The 12616-nt window shown below is 37.4% G+C and overlaps 1 protein-coding gene across 7 annotated transcripts in view; it reads left to right on the top strand.

Moving 5' to 3' along the window:
* Positions 1 to 12616, top strand: part of Ano5 (anoctamin 5) — a 77354-nt gene that overhangs the window by 19617 nt on the left and 45121 nt on the right. For 5 of the 7 annotated variants that reach the window (XM_076543244.1, XM_042276975.2, XM_006990207.4 and 2 more), the window contains one exon: positions 3532 to 3600. The exons of the other annotated variants lie outside the window; for them this stretch is intronic. In XM_076543244.1, coding sequence (XP_076399359.1) covers positions 3532 to 3600 — 69 coding nt within the window. The remainder of the gene's footprint in view (positions 1 to 3531; positions 3601 to 12616) is intronic. 7 annotated transcript variants of the gene reach the window in all.

Below are 12616 nucleotides of genomic sequence, written 5' to 3'. Positions count from 1 at the left end.
TTTTACTTAACCATCCATTCTCCTAAATTAGATCATTGCAAGTGACTGTAACTCTGTAACTTTATTCCATTTGTCTGTTTAACCCACCTCTCAAATTGTTCTTGCCGATACCTTTTTATCACACAGACCAGAAAAGATACTATAGTATATTGCCATGTTTTATCTTTTCTTCCTCCCTCCCTCCCTTCATCTATCCATCTCTCCCTTGCTTCCCTCTTTCCTTCTGTAAATTTTCATTAGCATATGTTGACTGAAGAATGTGTGACATTCTCATACATGTGCATAACATGCTTCAATCACATTGACCCCGTCTGTTTCTTTCTCCATTCCTCTTCCACATCTTTAATGTTCCCCCTTTTACTTTCACACCCCTCCCTAACTCCACAAGCCTTGTTAGTCCAGCTTTCTCCCCTTAACGTGACAATCTCCAGTTTCAAACATATCCATGCAAATGTCATAATTTCATTCTTCTCCATTATGTATAGACTGTTTTTCCTTGTCCACTCACTCATCTGTTATCTCAGCCAGTGCTGTTGCTGTGCAAAGACACCATGACCACAGCAACTCTTATAAAGGAAAGCATTTAACTGGGGCTTGCTGATGTTTCAGATGTTTAGTCCATTGTCATCATGACAGGGAGCATGGCAGCATGCAGGCTGAATGGTGCTGAAGAAGTAGCTGAGAATTCTGCATCTGGATCCACAGGCAGCAGGAAGAGAGAGAGCTACTGGGCCTGGCTTAGGCTCTTGAAATCTCAAAGGCCACCCTCAGTGACACATTTCCTCCAACAAGGCCTCCTAATTCTTCTAAGTAGTGCCACTCCCTGCTGACTAAGCATTCAAATATATGCGTCTGTGGGGGCCATTGTTATTCAAAACACCACATCTGTTGATGAGCATGTAGGCTGACTCCATAATTTAGCTGATATGACAGAGCTGCAGCAAGTGAGGTCCTACAGGCATCTTCATAGTTACTTCTCTTTACCACTCTTATCGTCATCCAACTTAAGTCTAATAATCAACAACTGTAATCACTCTACTATCTGTGTCTTCATGTCCTTTCTTCCATATTATATTTATTTGCCAAAAACCACTTTAAGTATAACCCTTAGTGTACTACATGCAAAGGTCCACGCACCCCAACCTCAATGTTCATCTCCACATACAAAGCAATAGCCAAATCTCAGTTCTTGCCTTGCTTAACCAGTGTGTTAGTCAAGGATTTCTAGAGTAGCAGCACTTATAGAATGAATCTCTCTCTCTCTCTCTCTCTCTCTCTCTCTCTCTCTCTCTCTCTCTCTCTCTCTCTCTCTCCCTCTCTCTCTCTCTCTCTCTCTCTCTCTCTCTCTCCATATATATATGAATGAAGGGGATTTCTTAGAATCAGTTAGAGTCCTAGGACATTAATACCCTCTTCAGGCCTCCACAGCCACTATACTCACATGTACAAACACACACACACACACACACACACACACACACACACACACACACACACATACACACACTATACAACTGAATTTTGTAGATACAACATATTATAAATTTCCTCCCAGCATAAGTCTATAGAAAGTGAATTATATGAAAACTGGACACATGCTTTCATTCATTGTGTTTTTTTTTAAAATCTGTATGAAGAAACCCTCTCACAGCTAAAATTTTTCCTCATCTAAAATTTCCATGCTTTTTTTCACACATTTTCCTTCTCATGTGAATGGCTACCCTTGTGTATCTTCTATTACTCATTAAATCATAAAACATAAGTAGACTGACTGAAATATTTTTATCTTTAACCATAACATTCTAAGTCTTAGTTATCTCTTGGTATTGATTAATTTTACAGCTATGTAAATTTATGATTATATGAGTGCATAATTGATAAAACATCACTGATATATTACAAAATATGACCAGAAAAATTTTAACTTAAGTAGCATGCCTATCATAAATGCATTGATTGATGAGGTACAAGGACATGACATTGTTTTTTTCTTTTATGCATGAATAAAATCATTCCTAGAATCAAAGGGTTCAGGTTCATATATGTTCTTTTGTTCTTATACATCACGGTGCAAAGTAAGGTGATTTGGATCAATAGGCTAGGATTACTGAATTATAGATTTCTTGAAACCCCTGAGTTTTGTGCAAGTATTTAAAAAAGGTGGATGGAGAGGTGACTCAGTAGTCAAGAGCACTGACTACTCTTGCAGAAACCTTTGGTGTGGTTCCCAGCTCATATATGGAGGCTCAGGACTGTCCATAACTTCAGTTCCAGGCGCTCAAATGTCCTCTTCTGTCCTCTTTGGGCACTTCACACACAATGGTGTACAGATATGCATGCAGGCAAGACACTCATACACATAAAATAAAAGTCAATAAAACCTTTTAACCAATCTAGAACAATCTCATTACTTACAAAGCTTTAATGTTTAAAATAATTCTTAATGAGCTGGTGTTCACTCATACTTCTGCCATCAGTCCTGTTGAACTCTGAAGGGGGGCAATGCTCTAAGCTACAAAAGCCCATGTCTTTGCAACTCAAAATTCAGTCACTCTGTTTGGTGCTGGATACAGCATTTTAAATTGCTCTCCATGCCTACTGTTTTTTTGTTTTTTTTTTAATTTTTGAAGAAATGTATTTAAGTAAAGATAGCTGGAGGGAGGGTTTTCAGACATAGGCCCCTTCATACTAACACTGGAAGGGGAAAGGACATACTAAAGTGATTCCTTATAAAGTTTACCAGAACCTCAATGTAAAGGAACCTATTGGTCATAAATGACTCAGAACATCCTAGTGAAGCTTTTCAAATTTCAGTCTTTCTGAAAATGTTCACACTTCAATCACAATGGAGGCTGGAAGAAGCTTTACTCATTAATGCTTTGTCTAAATCCTACAGTAATTATTATTTGCAAGCCGTGACCTGTAGTGAATCTTACCCTTTCTTTCTCTAAGTGAAAGCCCTCTTGCTATTCAAGAGCAAAGGCCACGATGAGATTATGGCCTGCAGTGACATTAGAATAATTGATTTGAGGATTGATGGTTTTTGTAATATTGAGTCCTTACCAGCTAGGAGCCTGTGTGTCTCTGTCCCCAAAGGCTTCTCATACTTTCAAATCACTCAGTTTAATTTTGTGCATATCTTCAAATAGCACTTGTAAATCTTAGAGATTGTTCCTATTTTGTATTCCCAGAGTTTTGTCAATTATGGTATAGGTCAAAATCAGCCCATGGCCTGAAGGTAGGGATGTTTTGTAGGGAATTTTTGCATACAACCGTGGAAGGTCCTAGAACCCTCTGGAAGCGCAGCCTTGAGTCTGCCTAGCCCTTAATAAGCCATCACCAAGGTTAGCCAGGCATGCCAGCTAACAGAGTGTTGGCCTGTCACTGTGCACTAACACAGAGAATTGCCTTCGCACTATGAACAAACCCAAAGGGTTGGCCTGGCATTTCCAGCTACCACGAAGGGTCAGGTTGGTGCTGTCCACTGATACAGAGCACCTGCATCACCCTTTCCATTTGTTTTTGCCATAGGAGAGAAGACGGGAATTTCAGCTAAATCTCAGGAAAACAGGTCTTGAGTTGGAAATTGAAGACAAAATGGTAACTATATTTGATAAATTATGCAAGGTTCTTATTTTAAGCAGGTCTTTCTCCTATTCATGTATTTGGCCATATAGATGATAGGTTTGGAATAACACATGAATCTTTTGGCTACAGAAATGTGCATAGAGACAAGAAGACTTGCATTGTCACAGGTCAGTAGTCAGTGAGGTGAAGTTTCAGTGAAACTTTTTAAAAGTCAGTAGGAGCATAGGAAGTGGGAGAATGCCCAGTCTGCAAAGTGCTTGCCATACAAGCATGGATACCCGAGTTTCACCTTGAAACCATATACAAATCTGGATGTGGTAATATGTACTTATAAAGCCAATAATGGGCAAAAAAAAAGTGGGTCCCTGGGACATACTGTCCATCAAGTCTACCCTCATTGGTGAGCCCCTGGCCCAGTGAAAGATCCTGTCTCAAAGCAAACAAACAAACAAGGTGGATGGCTTCTAAGGAACTACACCTAGTATTGACTTCAGCCACCCACACCCACACACTATGTATGCAACATCAGACAGACAGACAGACAGACAGACAGACAGACACACACACACACACACACACACACACACACACACACACACACACACACACACACACACACACTTTCTACCAGGTACAGAAAGGTAAAGCACTTTGTTTACATACCTGTCTTTCCTTGAAGCTGCCTGTCACATTCTGCACTGAACCTGGCTGTCTTGCAGGGTAGCCCACTATTTAACCCATGATACTCTGTTCATGAATAGGTTACATTAGTTTATTCTTTAACCCATTCATGTTCATTTACTGGTTTTCTGCAATTACCTTTAAAGTTGCGATTAAAGCCCTACTTAAGATCATATTCTACCTGTGACTCTTCTGATATCCTCTAACTTTGATTTTATTTTCTAATAATTTTTTTCTCATCAGTTCTGAACCAATAAATATGTGAAATACAATACAATCTGTAACTTATTTTCCCATGTAGAGGATCTTCAGGTGGGCTCTATGCAGTAACTATGTAAGAAGAGTGAGAATATCTAACAGCATGCATATAATACATTATAATATATATTAATAATATCATATAATCATCTAAATAAAATCCTAATATGCCTTTTGCCAAGATTTGGGAGAACTATAACTATAACCACCTAGTCTTCAACTCCATCAAAGACCTGAGAAGGAACTAGTATTACCTGAGTAAGCAAGAAGTGCAAGCAAGCGACTTCCAAAAAAATGTGAGAAATGACAGAAACAGTTGGCTACCTGGACAGTCACCCAAGTTTCCTCTGCAACATTGTGGCCTACAGGCCTAAAATATGTGACAGACTCTTTTCAGAAGCTAGAATTTTTGAAGGGCTGTACTAACCTGTCTGGCAAAGTTCAGCAGTTGACTTTCTTTGTGTCCTGTTTGTCCAGTTTGGACAGTGTACTGTCAACAGTCGAGGCAAGGGCAGTTTCTTGCCCTACTGGCTAGCTTATGCCACAAAGAAAGCAAACTCCATATTGGAGTTTCTTCAATGCCCATTGTCCTCTTTAGAAGTAGATCAGTACTGCCAAAAGCAGATATGTTTCATGTTGAGAAAAGTCTAAGTTATTAAAACATTTTAAATGCCATATTCTGTAGGTCTTTGAAGTGTTTGAAGATTACCTATCTACCTGAAATATATCTCTGTATACCTAGAAAACATAACTAACATGACTATAAGTTTGATAGTTATGGGTATTAGCCTGCATTTCTTTATTAGCCTAAATAGCTTTTAAGGACTAAAACTTCATATTGCATAAGTAAACAAGCTGTACAGGTAATACCTTAAGCAAAAATAGAAACAGACATACAGCATAAGGACAATAACCTCAAGTTTGTAACAATATACAAAAATATCTTCAACAGAAGTAAAAACATACATACAGTATAACAAAAATGACCTTAAATTTGTATTAATATACAAAAATATCTTAAACAGAAGTAGAAACATATATACAGTATAACAAAAATAAACTTAAATATACAAAAATCAATACCAATGCAAATTATTTAAGACTAGTAGTTGCTTTTTTAGTTTGAAAGTAGATTCAATAATCTACCTTTTTATCCTATCAGATCTACCACCCCCTTTTTTATCCATACCAAATAACAACTTGTAGCCAACCCCCCGACATGATAACAAATATCCATAACACAGTGAAAGACCAAAAACCACCCACACAAGGTATTGGGAATGTGGGTATCGTGTTCTTAAAATTACTTCCTACTGCCTGGGGAGGTAACAGCATCTCTAGGGGACCCTGAAAAAAATTAAATAATGGTCATGTCCTGGGAGAGCTACCTGTATCATTTGTTGCCAGTCTCTGAGTAATGGAAAAGTGTAGAGCTTATCTAAAGTCCTAGCTGGAGTAGTGCAAGAGGGTGGACCATCTCAGCTAGCCACAATGGAATTATCCTCAGGGGTTTGTAGTCCAAAGCCAATCATTGGGTGGTTTATCAGCATAGTGGTTTTATCACAATCTAAGTAGAATTGTTGTTGTGGGGTACCATCATCTTTATGGAGACTTCAGGAGATCACTGTTATGAATGTTTATTGTTCACTGTAGAAAACTTAAGCATATTAAACATCGTATGCTGTAAATCTTAGAGAGGTTAAAGTACCATGATCTATTAAATACATTTGGGGTATCTAGGCTTAATTCCTAAATATCTGTTTAAACTTGTCTGAAATCATGTACAGGAAGCTACGTGACACCTAAGCTTAGAATTAGTTAGTACTTTATAATATCATTAATACCAAAACAGAAAATTTAAATTTTGAGATAGTACTTATACCTTAAGAAAAGTTTTAAAGAGTCAAAATAAGTCAGAGGGTTATGAGATTAGTGAAAATATAATAGTCTCTAGATTTTGGTTTTCTTCTGTCCCATACCAGGTGGCTCTTCTGATATAAGACAGGCTTTGAATTCTCTTTTAACAAACATTCTTGGGCTTAGAGAAGAAGAGAGCCACACTCCAACTCCAAAGCCAGCTACAAGACTACATGAAGACTACCTGTTTAACATGTCTGTAGAGCAAAAACAGATTTTGAAAGGTTTATAAAATTTACCCTGTAGGAAGTATTCTATACCATTAGGTCAGATTACTCCTTTTCTTGGTAATTTTTTCTGGATGGTTCTCCCTTCCTTTTTTGATGCTTCATTTGTCCAAAGGAATCTTTAGATTTCTCAGTTAGATGTTTTTATTTTCCAGGAAATAAACAAACAAAACCCTGTCCTGACCCTAATTTGGTGAGTTTTCCTATTTGTCAGATTGAATCATCACATCAGTTGATGAACTATCACCTATCCTAATCAAGAGGTCTCTCCTGTTTGAATCTAATCTTTAGCAACTTTGATGGTATCCATAGCTTTTCTTCTCCTGTGGAAACAAAAGCAAACCTCTTCCTCAATGCAATACATATCCTAGTTTCCATTCTGAGGTCAAACTTTTTTTACACATCAAGATACCCACTCCCTCTTTTTTTTTTCTTTATTAGGATTTTTTTTATTCATTTTACATACCAACCACAGATTTCCCCCCTCTTCCTGTGCTCCCTCATCCTCCCCCAACCATTCCCCATTCCCTCCTCTGAAAAGGTAAGGCCTCCCATGGGGAGTCAGTAAAGTCTGGTACATTCCATTGAGGCAAGTCCAAGCCCCTCCCCCTGCATCAAGGCTGTGCAAGGTGTTACACCATAGGTAATGCACCAGGGATGGATCCCGATCCTACTACCAGGGTGCCTCTTAAGCAGACCAAGCTACACAACTGTCTCGCTTATGCAGAGTCCCATGGAGGCTCCACAGCTTTGGTCTAAAGTTCATGAGTTCCCATTAGTTTGGTTCAGTTGTCTCTATAGGTTTTCCCATCATGATCTTGATGCTCCTTGCTCAAAGAATCCCTCTTCCCTCTCTTCAACTGGATTCCTGGAGCTTGGTCTGGTGCTTGCTGTAGATCTCTGCATCTGCTTCCATCAGTTATTGGATGAAGGCTCTATGATGACAGTCAGGGTATTCACCAATCTGATTACTGGAGTAAGCCAGCACAGGCACCCTCTCCACTATTGCTAGCAGTCTAAGCTAGGATCATCCTTGTGGATTCCTGGGAACTTCCCTAGCACCAGTTTTCTCCCTATCCCCGTGATATCTCCCTCTATCAAGATATCTCTTTCATGGCTCTCCCACTCTGTTCTTGTTCCAGCTTGACCATCCCATTTCCTTACGCTCTCATCCCCCATCCCCTAGCCTCTATTGCCTCTCACCCCCATTTTACTCAGAAGATCTATTTCCCCTTCCCAGGGCAATCCATGCAACACTCTTAGGGTCCTCCTTGTTAGCTAGCTTCTCTGGAGTTGTGGGTTGCAGTCTGGTTATCCTTTGCTTTTTATCTAGTATTCACTTACAAGTGAGTACACACCATGTTTGTCTTTCTGAGTCTGGGTTACCTCACTCAGGATATTTTATAGTTCCATCCATTTGTCTGCAAATTTCAAGATGTCATTATTTTTTTACTGCTGAGTAGTACTCCATTGTGTACATGTGCCACATTTTCTTTATCCATTCTTCAGTTGAGGGGCATCTAGGTTCTTTCCAGGTTCTGGCATTACAAATAATACTGCTATGAACATACTTGAGCAAGACATTTTTAAAGTATACTGGCTGATTAAGTTCAGTGGTGTTTATCTATTATCCAATGTCTCTCTGTAGCTGTTGTTCCCCTTTCATTAGCATTTAAAACATTTAAAGTCAATGTGGTATTGTGCAATCTATCTCTGGGGGTCATGATTACCCCTTTGTGTTTATTAAGCATTTATTTTAAAGTGTGATTAGATCTTTCTATAACTGCTTGTTCTGTAGGATTGTGTAGTATACCTGTAATATGTTTTATGTTATAATATGCAAAAACTGTTTCATTTTACTAGAGACATATGCTGGAGCATTGTCAGTCTTAATTTGTACAGGTATTCCCATGATGGCCAGAACTTCTAATAGATGTGTGATTACATAACTAGCCTTTTCAGAACTCAAAAAAAGTTGCCCACTGAAATCCTAAATCTATATCTATGGTATGATGTACATATTTTAATTTTCCAAACTTTGCAAAATGAAACACATCCATTTGCCAAATTTTATTTATTTGAATAGTCTTTGGGTTAATCCTGCAGACAGTGAGTGGAGTTTGATTATACAAAGAAGAAGTAAGACATTTCCTTATAATTTCCTTGGCTTGTTGCCAAGTGATAGAAAATTCCTTTTACAAACCCTTGTTATTAACATAGTGCTTCTTATAAAGTTCTGAGGCTTCCAGCACATTTCCTACTAATAACTGATCAGTTTCATCATTACCTTGTGCTAGAGGGCCTGGTAGACCCATATGGGATCTGATATGGGCTATGTATATGGGATGATTCTTATTCCTGACTATTTCCTGTAATTGTATAAATAGCGAGGTTAATTCTGAATTATCAGGAATAAGTTCAGTGGTTTCAATATGTAAAATAATTCTTTCTGCATATTGAGAGTCAGTAACCATATTAAAAGGTTCTGAAAACATCTAATAATACCATGAGAATAGCACTTTTGAACAGAATTATAGGGCTTTGAGCCACTTTACTTAAATATCCTGATTTATAACCTGCCTTTTCTGATTTACTTGCATCAGTATAGAAGGTTAAGGCTCCAGATATTGGTGTTTCCTGTACAATCTGAGGAATGACCCAGCTGGTTATTTTTATAAATTGAAGTCTCTTGCTTTGGGGATATTTGTTGTTCATCTCTCCCAAAACATCACTGCAAGCTCTTTGCCAATGTTCATTTTCTGTCCATAAAGAGGACATTTCAGCATTAGTAAAAGGTACTACAAATTCTGTTGGGTCCATTCCTGTTAATTAATGGAGTCTCAATTTTCCTTTCAGAATCAATTCAGAAACCTTTTCTACACAGGTCTTTAATTTTTTTGCTCTGTTTGTGTGGCAGGAATATCCATTCCAGAATATTATCATCTCTCTGCATAAGAATTCCAGTAGGAGAATGGGTAGAAGGTAGAATGAGGATATAATCAAGCTCTGGGTCCAAACAATCAACATGGGCATCCTGTAATTTTTTTCTCTACCAGAGCCAATTCTCTCTCAGCTTCAGTTGATTATTTTCTTGAACTATTTAAGTTCTTGACACCTTGTAAGGTTTGAAATAAATTACTTAGTTCTTGAGTTATTAATCCAATTGTGGGCCATAGCCAGTTAATGTCTCCTAGTAATTTTTGAAAGTCATTAAGAGTCCACAATTGATAGTTCCTGATTTGTATCTTTTGTGGTTACATTTTTTTTTGTAAACCTATTTTATATCCTAGGTAATTAATAGAATCTCTTCTTTGTATTTTTTCAGGAACAATTTGTAATCCCCAGTAAGGCAATATTTTCTTTACTTCCTTAAACATTTCTTCTAAGGTATCTACATTTGAATCAGCTAGTAAAATATTGTCCATATAATAATATATTATGGATTGAGGAAATTGTTTATGAATTATTTCCAATGGCTGTTGTACAAATTTTTGCACAGGATGGGGCTGTTTAACATCCCTTGTGGCAGAACTTTTCACTGATACCTTTTAACAGGCTGAGAATTATTATAAGTAGGCACCATGAAGGCAAATTTTCTCTGTCCTATTCTTGTAAAGGTATAGTAAAGAAACAATCCTTTAAATCACTCACTATAATAGACCATCTTTTAGGTAATAGAGAAGGCAGGGAACTCCAGGTTGTAGAGGGCCCATCAGCTGAATTACTTTATTTATGGCTCTCAAATCTGTTAACATTCTCCATTTTCCAGATTTCTTTTTAATGAAAAATATAGGAGAATTCCAAGGACTGGTCAATTCTTCAATATGTTGAGTATTTAGTTGTTCCTGTACCAGCTGTTCTAATACCTGTAATGTTTCTGATATCAAAGACCCTTGTTCTACCCAGACATTTTTATCAATTAACCATTTTAAAGGTAAAGCTGTTTGCACCTTTGAGAGGTTCACCAACTTTTGGGTACTGTTTATGTACAACTTGACCAGTCTGTGACCACTCTAGAGAATAACTTTTAAGATTTCTCCCTGAAGCATTCTCTATTTTATGGTTTGTTTCTGAGATTGGAGGAATGTTGATATGTGTTTTCCACTGCTGTAATAAATCATGTTCCTCTAAGTTCATTGCTATTTGGCCACATGTGGTTTTGATTTTCTTCTCTGTCCTTCAGGCCCTATACATTTGATCTGTCTTGTGCTTTGTTTCACCTGAGATAAAGTTCCAATCTCTAGAAGCTGAACATTTACCAACTGAAGAGGCCAATTTGGATGACAAAATTTTGATGCCATTATAGTTGCATCTGCCCCTGTGTCTACCAGTCCCACAATTTTAATGCCATTTAGCTGTATTATTAACTTTGATCTTTGATCCTTTATAGAAATTTGCCAAAATATTTGTTTTATGATTTCTCCTGAAATTTTTGTTTTATTTTCTAAGATATTTTGTCATCCAGAACAGTATTTTTTATTTAACAATAGGTCCTTTAATTACTCTGTGGAGTTTCTCCCATGGTAACAGACAATGGTTGAACCAAATTTGACACAGGGGCCTGTGAGAGGCCTCCAAGGAATTTCCTGATAGCAAAAGTTTGCCTTGTCTGTCCCTTGTTGATCTACATTCATTGTAGTCAGCCTTTGCTGAACCTTCTGCATACTCAGGAAGGCTGGGGCCTTCTGTTTGTATTCTGTCTAGAAAAAAAAATTGTTTCTAGGAATTCCCAGCCTACAATCCCCTTTTAAATGACCTTGTTTACCACAATTAAAACATATGACATTTTGATTTTTCTTCAAGCCTTTGGAAATCACCTCTCCTATCCAAGAATCATCATGGTTATTATAGTCAATAGTGACTATATATTTCAGATACATTACTCTATGAGTGCTGATCTTACCTTTAAAGTCCCAACTACCCATTTGCATTGTGAATTAGCATTTCCAAAAGCCAAAGATTCAATTAATATTTGTCTAACTTCTAAATGTCATATCATTCTACTACAGCTGGAGTCAATCTTTGCAAAAATTCGGTGAAGGCTTCTTTTTTGTCTTTTATAGTTTTAGTAAATGTCTCAGTCCTCCTTCCTGATTCTTGAATCTTGTCCCAAGCATTCAGATCTGCTGTACAGCACAGGGCCAAGCTGTGATCATCAGATGTAACCCGTCTTCCCACATCAGCATAATGGCCCTCACCAAATATTTCATCTTGGGAAATTTCATAACCTCTAACCACATCTTGCTGTTTAATGACCCTAGCTTCATCTCTTCACCAGGTAGTCCACTATAACTGAGGATTAGATTCCAACACTGCTGTAATTAAGTCTTTTTAGTCTTGTGGAATAATTCTGTTACAATGGGCCCATGCATTTAGCATCTGCTTCACAAAAGGTGAATACATATCATATGAAACTATTGCTTCCTTAAATCTCTTCAAATCTAACATTTCTATAGGATCCCAGTTAAGTTCTGAATAGCCTTGGGGATGCCTAAAACTGGTGGTCATTCTTGAATGGTAATTGGATAAATTAAGGTTGGTTTTCTAATAACCTTGGGCTGTTCATTTCTAATATCATAAGGTAATGGTGAGGTTGGTTCTCCTCTAAATTCTTCTGTCTGTGTCTGAATATTTTTTCTTTTTCTTTTTCTTTTCTTTTCTTTCTTTTTTTTTTTGTTTTGTTTTTGGTTTTTCAAGACAGTTCTGGTGTCTGTCCTGGATCTCACTCTGTAGACCATGCTGGCCTTGAACTCACAGAGATCCACCCGGCTCTGCCTCCCGAGTGCTGGGATTAAAGGCATGTGCCTTTAATAATTTTTTTCTAAGGCTTATCAGTCAAAATGGTATTATTTTCTTCAGTAATTATTTGTAAGGCTTACATATTATCAGTAGTAGCCTTTTCTTTTTTATTATTTTATTTTACAATATAATTTAATTCTACATAT

The sequence above is a fragment of the Peromyscus maniculatus genome, chromosome 1, assembly GCF_049852395.1.
Source record: "Peromyscus maniculatus bairdii isolate BWxNUB_F1_BW_parent chromosome 1, HU_Pman_BW_mat_3.1, whole genome shotgun sequence".
NCBI classification, from domain to species: Eukaryota; Metazoa; Chordata; class Mammalia; order Rodentia; family Cricetidae; genus Peromyscus; species Peromyscus maniculatus.
Note: the sequence above shows the minus strand (reverse complement) of the source record. Positions and strands in the feature narration are given on the sequence as shown.